The sequence below is a fragment of the Hemiscyllium ocellatum genome, chromosome 17 (genome assembly GCF_020745735.1).
Source record: "Hemiscyllium ocellatum isolate sHemOce1 chromosome 17, sHemOce1.pat.X.cur, whole genome shotgun sequence".
Classification (NCBI taxonomy): domain Eukaryota; kingdom Metazoa; phylum Chordata; class Chondrichthyes; order Orectolobiformes; family Hemiscylliidae; genus Hemiscyllium; species Hemiscyllium ocellatum.
The window spans coordinates 12,323,744-12,342,918 of record NC_083417.1 but is presented as its reverse complement, the minus strand read 5'-3'; the positions used below and the strand labels follow the sequence as shown (position 1 = coordinate 12,342,918).

Sequence of the window (19,175 nt, the reverse complement as noted above, 5' to 3'; positions counted from 1 at the left end):
TGAACCCTGAATAAAATAGTTGATTTTCTTATCTTGTGGTGAGATGAATAACATAATGTACAAATCAAGGTTGCACTATATGATAGAATGAGATTAGGGAGACGTAACATTTATATGAGGGCAATTCCTATGACGCTTTCACAGTACTGACCACAATGATAAACGTCAAGCAAATTCCACTGGGTTCAACAGAAATCATTGTTAATATAAAGTAATCGAAAAGGTTAGTGCTGGAAAAGCACAGCCGGTCAGGCAGCATCCCAGGACAAGGAGAGTGAACGTTTCGGGCATAAGCCCTTCATCAGGAATGATTCTCCTGCTCCTGGGATGCTGTCTGACCTGTTGTGCTTTTCTAGCGCCACCCTTTTCCACACTGATTCTCCAGCACCTGCAGTCCTCACTTTCTCCTTAATATGAAGTAATGTCAAACCAAGCATTTTTTTTTACATCTTTATAAAACTTTGCACAGAAAGCAAAGAACATTAAATAAATCAAAAAACCATACCGTAATCTAATTGATTGACATGCACAGTTAACCACAGAACATTATGCCTTTGACAGAGGGAAACACAAAAAACACCTGCTTCCTGGAGTTCAACAATATTGCACAGCACCGACCAACACAAACTTCCTTAATGCAATCCATGTTTAGTTATTTGCCCTCATGAGAGTCATAACGTGGTACAGTTTTAACAGTACAATTGAAAATGGGCTAATAACAAAAGAAAAATATTTTTCCTAAGTGTTGCATCCACTAGTTATGAGCAATCTGACTTTAAATTATAACAAAAACGACATGAACTGCTGACTTCTCTCATTAGTATGCAGTTTCTCTGCAAATTAATGTGCCAAAGAATTTCATTAAAAGAATTGTTACAGGTGAAATCAATGGAGACTTGGCTTCCTCATTATTATGGTCTATATAATAGCTAATTCCACAAACAGATTTGAGTTCCATTGTTCATACTTTTCGAGAAGACATGTGTTAAAGATTTTGCTATCTTTCACACTGGCACAGCCAACTACAAGAAAATTGCACTGGTTAGCAGAATACTCTGGGTGGACCCATTGCTACTGAACACAAGTCGAATTACTATGATTTGAGAGAGCTGGTCTTGCAGCTCATCCACGAACACACAGTATATACAACTTGACTTCCTTACCTCCTCCAGAGCCCATAATGAATCCACTAAAGGTTTGATCTTCTTCTCCTTATACAGCAACATGAGCTTATCTATCACTGCTTTCACTTGGGCTCCACGGCCTTGTTTGAAGAGGAGGTTAAGCAATGAAAATCCAGCAATGACTTTGTTCTCTTCATAGAGTTTTATGGGGTTCACCTTCTCAACTTGCCACCACTGAAAAAGGAAAAAGAACGTTCACTTTCATTAAACTGGTCTTGAGTCCATCCTTCCATTTATCCCTTGAGTTACAGATTCAATGGTTCAATGATTACAGGCACGACATCGCTATGACACTATGATCTAATGAGCTACAAGCACAACAGGGTTTTTATAAACTAGCTTACAGGTACAACACGGGCTATGGTTTAATGAATCTAGCTTATTGGGCTAAATAAAAGAAGAAGCAAATGCACTCTTAAAATGGAAGCAGGTGTATATTTTGAAGGTGGGCTTGAGCACTTAGAAAATTCATTTTAAGTGAACAGGGCATCAAAATAAAGGGTTCATCAAGATGCAGTGTGTGAGGGAGTTAGCTTTGAACATTTATGTTCAAGAGTCAAGATACAATGAGGACATAGCAAGGAAGTAAGCCATTCAGCCCGACAGCTCCATGCTGGTATTTATGCCCCACACAAGCCTCTCCTTCTCCTAATTCATGTCACCCCATCAGCATGATCTGTATTCCTTTCTTTGTAACATCCATCCATCTGTCCGACCTTCGGTCTTTCTGTCTGTCTATCTATCTATCTATTTATCATTCGCTTAAAAGTATTTGCCTCAACTAGGTGATTAGCCAGGGATTGCAACTTAATATAGTAAATAAAATATGTTCACATTCACTTCCTGTAGACAAAACGTAATTTCTTGTTGTCACATTTTCACTTTTGGTGTCAATTTTTCTTCCAATTTATCATGAAAACTCTTTGTTTTTCTTCCTTCCTTCACAAATTAATTCTGGTTTTAACTTAACTGTAGGTGGTAAACTAAAATCATGTAAATATATGAAAACATGACAGGATACATGGCTTCAAAATGGAGATTGAATTATATCTGCACAGCCTCATATTACCAACCACTGGCCTGCCTCCCCAGGAGAGTGCACATTAGGTAGACATGTAGAAATAAGTAGTCTCTTGGTAATACAGACATGAACATTAGCTAACATGGGAGAAGGTGGAGGGATGGAACTAGGTACATTTCTTATCTGGAGATCCAGCACACAGGCTGAATGGCCTCCTTCTGTCTTACCTTTTATCTTGCACACATCAGAAAACATCTAAGAATGCTAAATTTCAAATGATCACAGCAATTTATATGACTGAGAAAAGAGTGCTTAGTCATTGTAAAGTTGATTCTGATTGCAGAAAGCAAAGAGATACTATCGGATCTCCCAAGCTCACAGGTAAATTAGAAAGGATACAATGTTTGAACACATTCCGTTGGTCATAAAGAGCAAGTCGTGGCATCTGAAGTAAGTGTAAATGTGTTACGACCGGTTAATTTGTTATCTATGGTGGAATTGAGGGTTATTCAGCAAGTGTTGCCCAATCATGAAATCACATCTAAAAGTAGATTGGGTTTTGCAAGGAAGGGTTAGTTGAATGCTGTCTATCCTCTGCCTACTACGAACAAATATACAAAAAGTAAACCTATTGTGTCAAATGTTTCTGTGCTGTAAAAGTCTGTGTAATCTTCAGAAAGCAGAGAGTACAAGTAAAATATTTTCTTCGTAAATAAAATTGGAATTGTGTTTATTATTGCTGTTTAGCTTAATGTCACAGAAGTACAAAATATTCTCAAAGCCTCAATGTTTTTACTGTGCTGTTAATAATGTTTTCACTGTCACTGAATGCACATTGATAACTGATGAACATCAGTCATCCCAGGGAAAATGGAGATCCCTAGTATCTTCCAGTAGTTTAAGAGATTAAATTGTTTAAGCTTCTTTAGATCTTTTGGTGTGGGCAACAACGAGTGGCTCGAGTGAATTCTTTGGTGGAAGCTAAATGTTATGGATTAGAACATAGCGGAGTTACAAAACATTAAAGGGATGAGCTAGAAATTTCTTGCCCTGCTACCAAAAATAACATAACTGCACACATAACACAGACATATACGCATTCTGCACAGCAAGCCAATATTCAACTTACTACTTAATTTTTAATTTTTTTTAATACTTACTGATTTGGCAAAGCTGAAGAAGCTTTTTGTTTCTCCGGTAACCATATTTGATGAGCCTGGAATTTGGTGAATACATGATTGTAATGCTTGCAAGACACGAATATTCTTTCACATTAATGCAACTACACAATCCATTTATTATTTAAATACGTGCTTCTCAAACATGCTCAGACTGAAGTACTCACTGGGTGTGAACCAGTACACTACTTACCGTACAGAATGTATGTTCCAAGTGGTTTCAAGAGCCCAAGACCCTTCCCAGTATTTTCACCACACAGGCAATCCAGGACAATGTCGACTCCATCGGGAGAAATTCTATAGCAGAACCACAAATAGACCTTACTACATAGCCTATGTTTGGACCGAGACTTCTATAGAATTTACCTTGGATTAAGAGGCCATTTCCATCATCTGCTCCGTACCAATGTTCTATCACCAACTCCACGGGCTTAATGTTACAAAAATACAAAACAGTCTCAGATTTCTTACTGTGCCATCAGTAATGCTCTCAAAGTCACTGCATACACATTGACAACTGGTAACATCAGCCATCACAGAGAAACTGGAGTTCTATCATCCAACTCAATCACAAACTGATTGCTGGGCCTCTTGCTGAGATATTTGTATCATCGATAGTCACAGGTGAGGCGCCGGAAGACTGGAGATTGGCTAACATAGTGCCACTGTTTAAGCAGTAAACACAAGCCAGGGAACTACAGACCGGGGAGCCTGACCTGGGTGGTGGGCAAGTTGTTGAAGGGAATCCCGAGGGACAGGATGTACATGTATTTGGAAAGGCTAGGACTAATTAGGGATAGTCAACATGGCTTTGTGCATGGGAAATCATGTCTCACAAACTTAATTGAGTTTTTTGAAGAAGTAACAAAAAAGATTGATGAGGGCAGAGCAGTAGATGTGATCTATATGGACTTCAGGAAGGCATTCGACAAGATTCCCCATGGGAGACTGATTAGCAAGGTTAGATCTCGTGGAATACAGGGAGAACTAGCCATTTGGATACAGAACTAGCTCAAAGGTAGAAGACAGGGGGTGGTGGTGGAGAGTTGTTTTTCAGACTGGAGGCCTGTGACTAGTGGAGTGCCACAAGGATCGGTGCTGGGTCCTCTACTTTTTGTCATTTACATAAATGATTTGGATGCGAGCATAAGAGGTACAATTAGTAAGTTTGCAGATGACACCAAAATTGGAGGTGTAGTGGACAGCGAAGAGGGTTACCTCAGATTACAACAGGATCTGGACCAGATGGGCCAATGGGCTGAGAAGTGGCAGATGGAGTTTAATTCAGATAAATGTGAGGTGCTGCATTTTGGGAAAGCAAATCTTAGCAGGACTTATACACTGAATGGTAAGGTCCTAGGGAGTGTTGCTGAACAAAGAGACCTTGGAGTGCCGGTTCATAGCTCCTTGAAAGTGGAATCGCAAGTAGATAGGATAGTGAAGAAGGTGTTTGGTATGCTTTCCTTTATTGGTCAGAGTATTGAGTACAGGAGTTGGGAGGTCAGGTTGCAGCTGTACATTGGTTAGGCCACTGTCGGAATATTGCGTGCAATTCTGGTCTCCTTCCTATCGGAAAGATGTTGTGAAACTTGAAAGGCTTCAGAAAAGATTTACAAGGATGTTGCCAGGGGTGGAGGATTTGAGTTACAGGGAGAGGCTGAACAGGCTGGGCTGTTTTCCCTGGAGCATCGGAGGCTGAGGGGTGACCTTATAGAGGTTTACAAAATTATGAGGGACATAGATAGGTAAATAAGCAAAGTCTTTTCCCTGGGATCGGGGAGTCCAGAACTAGAGGGCATAGGTTTAGAGTGAGAGGTGAAAGATATAAGAGACCTCAGGGGCAACTTTTTCACGCAGAAGGTGGTACGTGTATGGAATGAGCTGCCACAGGATGTGGTGGAGGCTGGTACAACTGCAACATTTAAGAGGCATTTGGATGGGTACATGAATAGGAAGGGTTTGGAGGGATATGGGCCAGGTGCTGGCAGGTGGGACTAGATTGGGTTGGGATATCTGGTCAGCATAGAGGGGTTGGACCGAAGGATCTGTTTCCATGCTGTACATCTCTATGATTCTATGACTCTATGTCCCTCCATGGGATTCCTTTTGTTACATAGTTCATTTATTCACAGCCCTGCCACTCTCTTCAAAATTCCCACCCTCCACGAGATGCACAGTGGCAGCAGGGTGTACAATACATAAAATGCACTGTTACAATTTGAAAAAGCTCCTCTGACAGCACTCCTCAAACCAGCCACCTCCACCGTCTCGCAAAACAAGGTTAACAGATGTATGGAAACTAACTGCAAGTCCCCTTCCAAGTGCAACACCATTCTGACTTGAAATTATACTGAGCGTTTCTTCACTGTTGCTGAGTCAAAATCCTGGAATGAGTTCCCTAACAACACTGTGGGTGCCTAATCAGAGCAGTTGTTCAAAAAGGCAACTCACCAACACCTTCTCAAGGGCAATGAGGAACTGGCAACAAAATTATTATACAGCCTGTCCAAGTGGGACAGCATGGTGGCTCAGTGGTTAGCACTGCTGCCTCACTGAGTACGATTCCATTTTTGGGCAACTGTCCATGTGGAGTTTGCACATTCTCCCCTTTTCTACATGGGTTCCTCCTACAGTCCAAAGTAGGGAGATTAGGTGGAAAATGCAATGTTATAAGGTAGTCTGGGTGAGATGTTCGTTCGAGGATTAATGTGGACTCAATGTGCTGAATGGCCTGCTTCCACGCTATATAATCCTGGATTCATCCCCGAGGTAGAAAACCTGTTTTGGTAAGGTTTATCATCAACAATGATATGGAGGTTCTGGGGTAACTGGGATGATCCTGCCCCACTAGTTTCCTGAAGGAGCAGCGCTCTGAAAGCTAATACTTCCAAATAAACCCATTGGACTATAACCTGGTGTTGTGTGATTTTAATTTTATCATAAACAAAGCAGATTAACAGATTTATTTCAGCCTGCAGACAAGCTAATGGGTTTTTGGGCATCATAAAAATGACCGAATCTTCTTGAAAGAAGAAATTGTACCTCTGAATATCACAGTTTAATGTAGCCAATAGGGGTGTGACTGAAAAGAAGTCCACTGCACCTACATTTATGAAAGCCCACAGCACTGGTGCTATTCAGGCAGGTAGCTGGACAGCAGTGGGACATAAGGACCATAGATGCAAAAATCATACTCTCTCCAAACCACTGCCAAGATTCGTTGGGTAATCAGAGGCATTGGGCTGTTGCTGGTAATATACCCACCCAAGGTCTACAATCACAAAGATTCCCAGATGAGTGATAATGGGACGTTGGGTCACATGAGACACAGGGAGGCGGAGTTAGCACCGAGGGCAGGGCTGGTTTTCGGTAGCTCTGCCTTCTTGACTCCGCGTCCCTCAAACACAGAATGAAAGTAAGGGCGGCCAGCACCACTGAAGGATTTACTTTTCAGACTTCTTGCACAGTGCAGCTTCTCCCCCTCTGCTTATGGTGGAATGAGTGCCTGAAGCAGCCTTTAACTGGGCCTTCCTATCCTGGACATAACTTGGAGGAAAGTGGTCCTCAAGCATCACCCTCTTGTCCAAATTGAATGCATTCCCCAACAACAAATCTGCCTTGGGGTGGGGCCATTAAATTCTGGCTTTAATATTAGAGAAAGCTGCCTTGCTTTACTCCATTGAGAAAGAGCCTTCATTCAGTGCCAAATAAGCTGCTGGAAGGTAATTCTCTTTTACAGCAACTGAAGGAACTCATTCAGCTCTTGGGACTGTTCTGACCCTCAACTGAGACATAGCCAATTTGAATCTTAATCTTACATTAATTCCAGCTTGCAGCCATGGACTGGGGAAGGTTAATGTAAATAGACAGTGAGGTCTACATGATATGGTTCTGATTACGAGAAAAATCACAAGCTTAGCAAGGGCTTCACAAAGTCTACACTCAGTAGTGTGTTGCAAATCAGAACTCTGAAAACATGGATCCTGATTAAAGATCCCACACAATGAGGTATGATCCTCCCAATTACCTCCTGTCCTATTAACCATGAGGCTTTTAAACTTAGAAGTGCCCTTCCTTTGTGTTCTACAGTGTTAATGAAACAATTCCAAAACACTTGAAGTTCCTTCAGTTACTCCTGGGATGTGGGCACAGCTCAAAAGACTGATCTACAATTGCCTGAGAAGATGGGAAGACTTTCCTTGATTGCCTGCAAAAGCTTAATGCCACAATGTCTTTGTCAAATTTGTCAATATATCCTCTAACTCACCTTGTACAATTCTGTGCAGATCTGCTCATAAAATATTAAAACAACTTATAAATATATGAATTTCCTGTAAGTATATCAGATACATTCAGTAATATTTCTTCAATTACCCGCTTCTACCAGACATTTTTAGTTTGGCTCATGCAGTGCTATCAATATTACTAATGCTTAGTTGAATCATCTATCTTTGGTCTCTACAGTAGACAGTATTGTTGCCTACCTCTTGCCAAGTAACATAGAACATAACAGCACAGTACAGGTCCTTCAACCTTCGATGTTGCGCCGACCTGTGAAATCAATCTGAAGCCCACCTAACCTACACCATTAAGTTCTCGTCCATATGTCTATCCAATAACCATTTAAATGTCCTGAAAGTCGGTGAGTCTACTACTTTTGCAGGCAGTGCATTCCACACCCCTACTATTCTCTGAGTAAAGAAGCTACCTCTGACATCTGTCCTATATCTATCACCCCTCAATTTAAGTTATATCCCCTCGTGCTAGTCATCACCATCCGAGAAAAAAGGCTCTCACTGTCCACCTATCTAACCCTCTGATTATCTTATATATCTCTATTAAGTCACCTGTCAACCTTCTTCTCTCCAACAAAAACAGCCTCATGTCCCTCAGCCTTTCCTCATAAGACCTTCCCTCCATACCAGGCAACTTCCTGGTAAATCTCCTCTGAACCCTTTCCAAACCTTCCACATCCTTCCTATAATGCAGTGACCAGAACTGTATGCAATACTCCAAGTGCATCACCAGAGTTTTGTCCAGCTGCAGTATGACCTCATGGTTCCAAATCCAATCCCTCTACCAATAAAAGCTAACACATCGTATGCCTCCTTAACAACCCTATCAACGTGGGTGACAACTTTCAAGGATCTATGTACCTGGACATCGAATACCCTCTGCTCATCCATACTACCAAGAATCTCACCATTAGCCCAGTACTCTGCATTCCTGTTACTCCTTCCAAAGTGAGTCGCCTCACACTTTTCCACATTAAACTCCATTTGCCACCTCTCAGCCCAGCTCTGCAGCTTATCTATGTCTCTCTGTAACCTGCAACATCTTTCAGCACTATCCACAACTATACTGACCTTAGTCTCAACAGCAAATTTACTAACTCATCCTTCTATTCCCTCATCCAGGTCATTTACAAAAATGACAAACAGCAGAGGACTCAAAACAGATCTTTATGATACCCCACTTGCAACTGAACTCCAGGATGAATATTTCCCATCAACCCTCTGTCTTCTTTCAGATAGCCAATTTATGATCCAGACAGCTAAATCACCCACAATCCCATGCTTCCATATTTTGTGCAATAGCATACCTTCAGGAACCTTTTCAAATGCCTTATTGAAATCCACGTACGTCACATCAACTGATTTACCCTCAGCTATTTGTTTGGTCACCTTCTCAAAGAACTCAATAAGGTTTGTGTGGCATGACCTCCCCTCATGTTGACTACTTCTAATCAACTTATTCCTCTCTAGATGATTATAAATCCTATCTCCTTTAATCCTTTCCAACACTTTACCCACAACTGAATTAAGGCTCGCTCGTTACCCAGGTTACCTCTATTCCCCTTCTTGAACAAGGGAACGTTTGCGATCCTCCTGGCTTTTGGTACTATTCTTATAGACAATGACGACATAAAATCAAAAGCCAAAGACTCATCAATCTCCTCCCTGGTTTCCCAGAGAATCCTAGGAAAAACCCCATCCGGCACAGGGGGCTTATCTATTTTCACACTTTCCAGAATTGCTAACAACTCCTCTTTGTGAACCTCAATCCCATCTAGACCAGTAGCCTCTATCTCAGTATACTCCTCAACCACATTGTCTTTTTCTACATAACAGCAAAAGTAGGCCAAATGAGAGCAAAAAACGAGGACTGGGAAATTGGGTAAGTGGAGGGGAAGACTGTACTAAATGGGTGGTTGGAGAAATTGACCTGAGACAAAGCGTGTTGGGGTGAGGGACGAAAAGAAAGGGAAAGCTGAAGGAAAGTGATAAAACAAGATGTAAATTCTCCTAGTGCAGTAGATAGCGACAATGGCTCTGAACCAGAGATTAGAGTTTCAGGTATGAGTTGCACTCATGTATTTGATGGGAACACAACGTGCATTCACAATGCAACAAAAATGGTTGATTATCAGCCTATGCTTGATGCAGAATGAATCCTGATGAAGAGCTTATGCCCAAAACGTTGACTCTTCTGCTCCTCGGATGCTGCCTGACTGGCTGTGCTTTTCCTGCACCACACTCTTCGATTCTCATCTCTAGCATATGCAGTCCTCACTTTCTCCTGCAGAGTGACATCCTTCAAATATAGCTTCTGGTAACAGACCGGTGACCTGCTCCTGGAAGAACTAGCAAACATATGCATCTGCTATGGCTGCCTATTGTGTCACTAAATATGGGAACCTTCTAAGTCTAGGTGAATGAAGAAAAACAGGAAAACATAGACTAAGGTAGGAACTTTCATCTGAGTGAAACACACAGTCTTCTTCCAACTTGCTGTGTGCATGTGTTTAGAAATGGTGAATTAATCAGAGCTGGATTAACAAAGAGCAGGGTGAGTCAGGAAAACAGAGACACCAGGAAAGGAAAGAGGAAAGTGGGAGAGATTTAGAAAGGATGGAAGCAGGAGATATAGAAGCAGAAAGGAAAGAAGGGGGAAGGGAACTGAGAAGGAAGAGAAAGAACAGAGCACTAGAAGGAACAAAGTGAAAGGATAAAGGAGCTAAAGAATTAAAATAAGAGTAATTAAAGTTTTAAGGAAATTTGGCAGATTGGGTTTTAGGTATCCCATAATGTCTTGTTGCTATTAAAACAGTCACAAGTAATCTTGATACGTTCCAGTTACTCACTGGTACTCATGAATATCATGATGTATTTCCCTGATGATTATATTATGAATCAATTATCCAGTGTCTCTTTTTCATATATTATTTAGCCAGCATAATGCTGACAAAGTGAGATTCTTTAATAAACACAAGATAATGTCCAATTTGAGACCACTTTTAAGCTGAGTTGAGAATGGTTTTGAAATTGCTTTAATTTGTTGCAGCAAAGTTTCTTAAAAGACATCGAATTAGCCTATCTGCCTTGATGAAAGTTTAAAACAAACATCCCTGAGGTGAAAGATATTGCAGCCCACAGCCCTGGAACATCCGTTTTCCTCGTCGCTGCCGAGTGACTGCAATTTATTTTGTTCATTTATGGAGAACATCCAAGTTTTCTTAAACAACATCTTCCAATCCATTTGCTTGACAGTGGAAGCTCTGCCTTAAATACTCAAGGACATGCTTCATCCTTTGGCTGGTGTTTTTTTGGCTATCATTTGGTTGTTGGATGTTTGAAACAATGACATTTTAGGCTTGTAAAGGTTACAGCTCTTAGAAACATTGGAAATAAGAACAGGAGTAGGCGATTCAGCCCTTCGAGCCTGTTCCACCATCCAATGCAATCTAGGCCCATTATTCAAATCAGTACACTGTTGCCCTTTTTCTCCATACCCCTTGATCCTTTGAGTCCCAAGAACTATATCTAACCCCATCCTGGAAGTATTCAACGTTTGGTCTCAATCGCTCTTAGCAGCAGGTATAAGAATTTCACAGTTTCATAACTTTTTGGGTGAAGAAATTTATCCTCATCTTAGTTCTAAATGGTCTATCTCACATTCCTACACTCTGACCCCTGGTTTGGGGCTCTCGGGTCATGAGGAACATCCTTCCTTTGTTTACTATCTAGTCCTACTGGAATTTTATACATTTAGTAAAAACTTCTCATGCTGAATGACAACTGCTTAGGTCAGTATCATATGACAGAGTCAATCACTCTTCAATGTGGCTGTGAATGTTGCCCACTGAAGCATTTACACATACAATGCATACATCCTGGCATTGACCAGAAACTCAAATGGACTCACCACAATAACACAGTGGCTGCAAGAGCAAGTCAAAGGCTCGGAATACTCTGGGAAATAATTCACGTCTAAAATTCCCAGAGCCTGTCCATCATTTACAAGGCACAAGTCAGAGGTGTGATGGAATACTTCCCACTTGGCTGGATGGAGCAGCTCCAACAATAAGAAGCTTGACACCATCCAGAACAACACAGCCCACTTGATTGGCAGCACATCCACAAGCATCCATTCGCTCCACCACCAATTCTCAGTAGCAGCAGTGCGTACTATGTACAAGATGCACTGCAAAAATCCTTAGACTGCGCTTTCCACACCCACGACTACTTCCATGCAGAAGGACAAGGGCAGCAGATGAATACAAACACCACCACCTGCAAGATTCCCCCCAAGCCACTCACTATTCTGACTTGGAAATACATCACCGTTCCTTCATTGCTGCTGGGTCAAAGTTCTGGAATTCCCTCCCTAAAGGCATTGTGGGTCAACCTGGATTGCAGCGCTTCAAGATGGCACTTCAACACCACCTTCTCAAGGGCAACTAGGGACGGACAATAAACGCTGGCCCAGTCAGTGTCACCCACATCCCATAACAGAATTTTTTAAAAAGCCACAAGTGGTTCCTGGCTAATTAGTTCCTTGAATCCTTACTGACAATACACAATATACAACAGGTTTGGACATCTACTGCAGGATTCACCTCTATGAACTGGAGATGCTGGAAACCTGAAGTAAAAACAGAAGCTGCTGGCAAATCTCAGCAGGTCTGGCAGCATCCGTGGAGAGAAATCAGAGTTAATGCTTTGGTCCAGCAAAGAAAGATGCTGGAGAAGTATCACTGGACCCAAAATGTTAACTCTGATTTCTCTCCACAGATGCTGCCAGTCCTATTATATATAAAATCCATACAGTGTGAAAACAGGCCCTTGGCCCAACAAGTCTACACCGACCCACCGAAGAGTAACCCACCCAGACCCTATTGCTCTACATTTACTGCTGACAAATCACCTAACCTACACATCCCTCAACACTATGAGCACTTTAACATGGCCAATTCACCTGACCTGCAAATCTTTGGATTATGGGAGGAAACCAAAGCAGCCGGAGGAAACCCACGGAGACAGAGGGAGAATGTACACACTACATACAAACAGTCGACTGAAGCTGGAATTGAACCCAGGTCTCTGGCGCTGTGAGTCTGCAGTGCTAACCACTGAGCTGCCATGCTGCCCCAATCACACTGCTGAGATTTGCCAGCAGTTTCTGCTTTTGTTTCTTCTTCATGGGGTGAGGCGAGGTATGGATTGGATATTTGCAAAGACCTCTAAGTTCACCTCAACTCTAACACATTTCTACGAGATGGGGCTGATCAGAAAATTTGGGAACCCCTTTAATATTCCTGGCGGAAGCGAATCCGATGGAATTGCAATATGAAAGTAGCTATGGAATATTAAAGGGGCAGAAGCACCCTGATGATTGGAGGCAATGTTCCGTTGAAAGCCTTGCTCGAGACCACAACAGGTCACTGTTGGATAGCAGGTTGTGGGGATGGGGAGGATGGACTGTGATCAGGCCTTTTACTACATATAGGAGAAAGTGAGGACTGCAGATGCTGGAGATCAGAGTACCATGGGGCGGTCAGGTTGTTTCATGGAATGTTTCAGAGCGCATCTCCAGGACACATGCATGAAACACATAGCTGAATACTTTAACTACACCCCCACTCCACCAAAGACAGGCAAGTCCTGGGCCTCCTCCATGCCAAACCCTAGCCACCTGTCACCTGGAGGAAGAACGCCTCATCTTCCATCTTGGAAACCACATGGGACCAATGTGGATCTCACCAGTGTCCTTATTTCCCCTCCCCCCCACTTTATCCCAGATCCAACCTTCCAACTTGCTACCATCCTCTTGACCCGTCCTACCTGTCCATCTTTCTTCCTACTTATCCGCTCCACCCTCCTCTCCAACCTAGCATCTTCACCCCCAACTTCATCTACCTATCGCATTCTCAAATACTTTCTCCCCATCCCTACCCCCCTCCTATTTATCTCTCAGTCCCCTTGGGCCACAAGCCTCATTCCTGATGAAGAGATTATGCTTGAAACATCGATTTTCCTGCTCCTCGGATGCAGCCTGACCGGTTGAGCTTATCCAGAACCACACTCCTCAACTTTTATTATGTATCTCAAGCCGTCATCACCTGTGGTCCAGGGAGTGTCATTGACATAGGGACAGCCATCACCATTGCCAGGGTGGCATGGTGGCTCAGTGGTTAGCACTGTTGTCTCACAGCGCCAGGGACCCGGGTTTGATTCCCACCTTGGGTAACTGTCTGTGTGGAGTATGCATGTTCTCCACATGTCTGCGTGGATTTCCTCTGGGTACTCCGGTTTCCTCCCACAATCCAAATATGTGCAGGTCAGGTGAATTGGCCATGCTGTATCGCCCAGAGTGTTGTGTGCATTAGTCACGATAAATATCGGGTAGGAGACTGAGTCTGGGTGGGTTAATCTTTCGAGGGTTGGTATGGACTTGTTGGGCCGAAGGGCCTGTTTCCATACTGTAGGGAATCTAATCTTTTATATGTGTCAGACGAAGAATGAGCTCCCAGTGAGGATGGGGGAGGGAACTGAGGCCAGGGGCTAACCTCACCCTGCCTCGTGGTCCTGGAATCTTCAGCTACTTCAAGATTCAACCAAGGGATGATCTCAGTAGAGGGCTTCAAGATTATAAAAGGATTTGATAATGTAGACAAAAAGAATTTTTCACAAAATAAGTATGATAGGTGACTGATCCATTGGGAATTCACAAGAAACATCTCTACCAGACAGTCATGAGAATGAATCAAAGAGTAGTCATAGCAAACAGCAGAAGTGTATTTAATGAAAAGCTACGTAAGTGCAGGAAGGAAAAGAAATTGAAGAATATGTCAATGTGGTCAGGTGAAGAAAGGTAGAAGGAAGTGTAGACTTGTGACAGTGTTGTTGGGCCAAATGGTTGGCATCTGAGTTGCAAGTACTTTGCTAGCCAAAAGGGATGGGTTGGGGGGGTGAGATGGGAAACAAATAAGATTGCTCATGGAGAAGAGAATAAGGAAGTAAGGGGTCGAGTAAGAAAATTGAGAGTACAGGAATAGAGGTAACTGGGGATTAAGTGGATGGTGGTGCCAAGCAGACAGAGTTCCAGGAATGAAGGGAGTTCTGGGCACTTGAGTCAGTGGAGGAGAGGACATTACTAAATGAGAAATTGGAAATGTTGACATGGGACAAAGCAGGATGGGATAAGGTACCAAAGGAAAAAGGAAACCAGAGCAAAGTGAAGAACTTTGCTGTGGAAATAAAATAAAAGTTGTTATAGTGCAATGGGTAGTGTCAATATCTCTGAGCTAGATGTTTGTTCATTTATTATGTTTTATTTGCATGTTAAGCACCAGTAATATTTGTTCTCGAAACTGTGAATCCAGCTGGATCAGACATTTTGTAACCTTAATGGCAATCTGAGCTTCCAAACTCATAATCTCACTAATACCAACGTCCACCTCCTTTGTTAACTGACTCTATTCCTGCCCCAGTCTATCTTCTGCTGGAATCTCACTCAGCCTTTGTCACAAACAAACTCAATAATTTCAATGACCTCCTGGCCATCCTCCCCCATCATTGGCTCATCCAGATCCCTTCACCCAATGTCATAACCCAAAACAACGACCTCACCCATCATCCCCATGATTGAACAAAGAACAATACAGCACAGGAAAAGGCTTTTCAGACCTCCAAGCCTGTGGGTGACATATTTTGCCTTCCATTTTAAAAACTGTGCTAATTTACAGGATTCAGATCCCTCTATTCCTTTCCTATTCATATATTCGCTCAGGTGCTTCTTGAATGCTGGTATTGTGTCTGCTTCCACCACCTCCTCTGGCAGTGCATTCCAGGCACTCACCACCCAGTGTGTGAAAAACCTGCCTCAGACATCTCTTGATTCACCAATGCCTCAAATGTAAAATTTTTATCTTCATGTTGTTTACAGCTTTCCATGGCCTCATCCAATAGAACATCTCCTCTAATCCTAGAAACCTCAAAGATGACTTTGTTCCTCCAACTTGGTCATCTTGGGGACTACAGATTCGCTTTGTTTCACTATTGGTTATCAAACCTTTGGCTGTCTAGGCCCCATATTATAAAGTCCCATCCTTAAAACATGGATCAGCGTTTTTAACTTGCTCACTTCTAATATCTTTTTCCTTCTTTTGAGCTGCGTCTGACAACACTTCAGGGAAGTACCTGAGGACATTATAGGTGCAAATAAATTCAAGTAACTGTTGTTGCTATTGTTGAGATTATTATTGAAAAATCCCAAAGTATTCCTCACAGAGAAATGGATGTCAAGACAGTAAGATTTGGATAGGTGATTCAAAACTTGATTGAAAACTTGGACTTCAAATTTCCAGCTTTTTATCTTTTCCTCTTAACCTCTCCAAAATCCCAACTGTGAATGCCATGGGAAGATCGAGATTGGGGCAGGGTAGGCCATTCAGCCCTTCAAGCCTGCTCAGCAATCAATGCAATCATGGCTGATCATCCAACTCATTGCCCAGTTCCTGCTTTTTCCCAAAACACTTTGAATCCTTTAGCCCTGAAAACTACATTTAACACTTCCTTGAAAACATTTAATATTTTGGCCTTGACCGGTTGAAGAGAATTCCCTAGGTTCACTATTCTTTGCGTGAAGAAATTTCTCCTCATCTCATTTGGGAACACTTAGGAGGCAGCGATCATAATACAGTAGAGTTCAGTCTGCAGTTTGAAAGAGAGAAGGCAAAATTGGATGTAAATAAAGGTAATTACAGGGACATGAGAGAGGAACTGATGAAAATCGACTGGAAGCAGAGCCTAGTGGAGAAGACAGAAAAGCAACAATGGCAGGAGTTTCTGGGTGCAACTGAGGACACAATACAGAGGTTCATCCCAACGAAAAGAAAGATTATCCAGGGAGGGGTTAGACAGCCATGGCTGACAAAGGAAGTCAGGAAATGTATCAAAGAAAAAGAGAGAGCCTATAAAGTGGCCAAGAGCAGTGGGAAATCAGAAGATTGGGAAGACTACAAAAACAGAGGATAACAAAGAGAGAAAAAAGGAAGGAGAGGATCAAATATGAAGGTCAGCTAGCCAGTCATATTAGAAATGATAGTAAAAGTTTATTTTAATACATAAGAAACAAACGAGAGGCAAAAATAGAAATTGGGCCACTCCAAATTGATGCTGTAAGGTTAGTGCTGGGAGATTAGGAAATAGCTGAAGAACTTAATAAGTACTTTGTGTCAGTCTTCACAGTGACATGAGTAGTCTCCCAACAATTAAGAAGAGTCAGGGGCAGAGTTGAGTATGGTAGCATTACAAAAGAGAAAGTGCTAGAAAAGCTAAAAGGTCTAAAAAAAATCAATAAATCTCCTGGCCCTGATGGGCTACATCCTAGAATTCTGAGGGAGGAGGCTGAGGTTGATTTGCAGATTGAGTCCGTGATTAAGAAAATAAATATAATGTTGTCATTTATCTCTAGAGGGTTGGAACATAAAAGTAGGGACGTGCTCCTGAGACTTTATAAAGCTCTAATTAGGCCCCATTTAGAATACTGTGTCCAGTTTTGGGCCCCACACCTCAGGAAGGACATAGTGGCACTGGAGTGTGTCCAGCGGAGATTCACATGGATGATCCCTGGAATGGTAGGCCAAACAATGTGGCTGAGGATCCTGGGATTGTATTCATTAGAGTTTAGAAGAGTGAGGGGAGATCTAATAGAAACTTAGAAGATAATGCATGGCTTTAAACGGGTGGATGCTGGGAAGTTGTTTCTGTTAGGTGGGGAGACAAGGACCCATGGGCACAGCCTTAAAATTAGAGGGGATCAATTTAGAATGGAAAAATGAACAGACATTTCTTCAGCCAGAGTGTGGTGGGCCTGTGGAATTCATTGCCGCAGAGTGCAGTGGAAGCCAGGACATTGGGTGTCTTCAAGGCAGAGATTGATAAATTTGTGATCTCACAAGGAATTAAGGGCTACGGGGAGAGATCAGGTAAATGGAATTGAAATGCCCATCAGCCACAATTAAATGGCAGAGTGGACTAGATGGGCTGAATGGCCTTGCTTCCACTCCTATGTCTTATGGTCTTATTCCTTCGTTGCTCTTTCTCTCTTCTATCTCCGCGCCACCCCCCCCCCCCCCCCCCCCCCCCACCCCCATCCCCCCACCACCCAATATTACAAACAGTTCTTCTGTAACGCAATGGTTTTGTTCTTGTGTAACCCCATATTATAGAAGAATTGTGCTTTAGAAAGAGCGCTTTAAGTGTTGGTGATATAATTGCGTTAAGCCAACACACAGTTTAAAAGTTCACATTTTAGGAACATTGCCCCAGTTTGTCAATTGCGTTACAGCGAATTTACATAAACAAATTGCGTTTTATAGCAGAACGACCTGTATTCTCTCTGTTACATTTATGTCTTCTGTCCCACTCTCATTGCATTATTTTTCTTTAATCCCTTTCCAGTTGCCTCTTCAATCACATTACTAGATCCCTCTGGCAAATTTCTACTTCTTACAAATAGACTGAAATATAGTTTGTATCCTTGGGAACTTGCATGCAGATCAAAATTCAACATTTCTGGCATGTTGCAGCATCACCTCAAAAATTTACAGACAGTCTCCAATCAAAGTAACGCAGAGATTCCCAGCTTATCTTCAAAGTAACTGAGTGCAAAACATGCCACAGACACAGATGACTGGATGATAGTACTGTTAAGGTACAGGGGTTGATGCAAGTGAAGAGTTACCCAGGGAACAACTGATTGCAATGTTTGGAATGAATGCATTCCTCAGAGCTTGCTTTGATATGTTCAATCGTTTACATTGAATTTTCTTCCACTCATACTCTCGGATTGCTTTTCTCATCAGCATAGTTACAACGCTGGAGTATTCCCATCAGAATTTTATTGAACTATTTTTCCCTTTCAAGTTGACTTCTTTTGCATGTGAAACTACAACAGCAAATCTGTGAATTTACTGGAAGTATATTGGGCCGGATATTGCATGAGGAATGCTGGTGAAATCAACAAAACTGCTGCGTTGCAGTAAATCAAACTGTAAATATTTGTAACAAAAACAGAAATTGCTGGAAAAACTCAGCAGGTCTGGCTGCATGTTTTCTGAAGCAAGGTCTCTGGACCTGAAACGTTTCTCTCTCGACAGACACTGCAAGGTCTGCTGAGATACTGCAGCAATTTGTGTTTGTGTTTCAGATTTCTAGCATCCACAGTTCTTCGGGTTTTTCTTTTGTTCAGTAAATATTTATGTCAGCTGAAATCCAGAAATCAATGTCTGAGATAGCCTACTCCTCTAAAGGATACTATGCTCACTTCCACCAATTAGCTCACCGTCAAAATGAATACAGTGGAATTAATTAGTCCCATCTCTTTGCATTAAAAACAGCCGCAAAGTTGTGGCATTTTTAACTCGGGATGAAAATTGTGTGGGGTATGGAAAAAGAGGCTTCTCCACTACATTCTGCCAATTCTGAAAGTCTGCCACAAACAAGA

The 19,175-nt window shown here is 42.1% G+C and overlaps 1 protein-coding gene across 1 annotated transcript in view; it reads right to left on the bottom strand.

Annotated features, from left to right (window-relative positions):
• LOC132823640 (synaptic vesicle membrane protein VAT-1 homolog-like) overlaps positions 1-19,175 on the bottom strand; it is a 196,775-nt gene that overhangs the window by 113,764 nt on the left and 63,836 nt on the right. The window contains exons 5-7 of the mRNA XM_060837577.1: positions 3,577-3,680; positions 3,366-3,421; positions 1,164-1,358 (exon numbers count right to left, since the gene is read on the bottom strand). Coding sequence (XP_060693560.1) covers positions 1,164-1,358; positions 3,366-3,421; positions 3,577-3,680 — 355 coding nt within the window. The remainder of the gene's footprint in view (positions 1-1,163; positions 1,359-3,365; positions 3,422-3,576; positions 3,681-19,175) is intronic.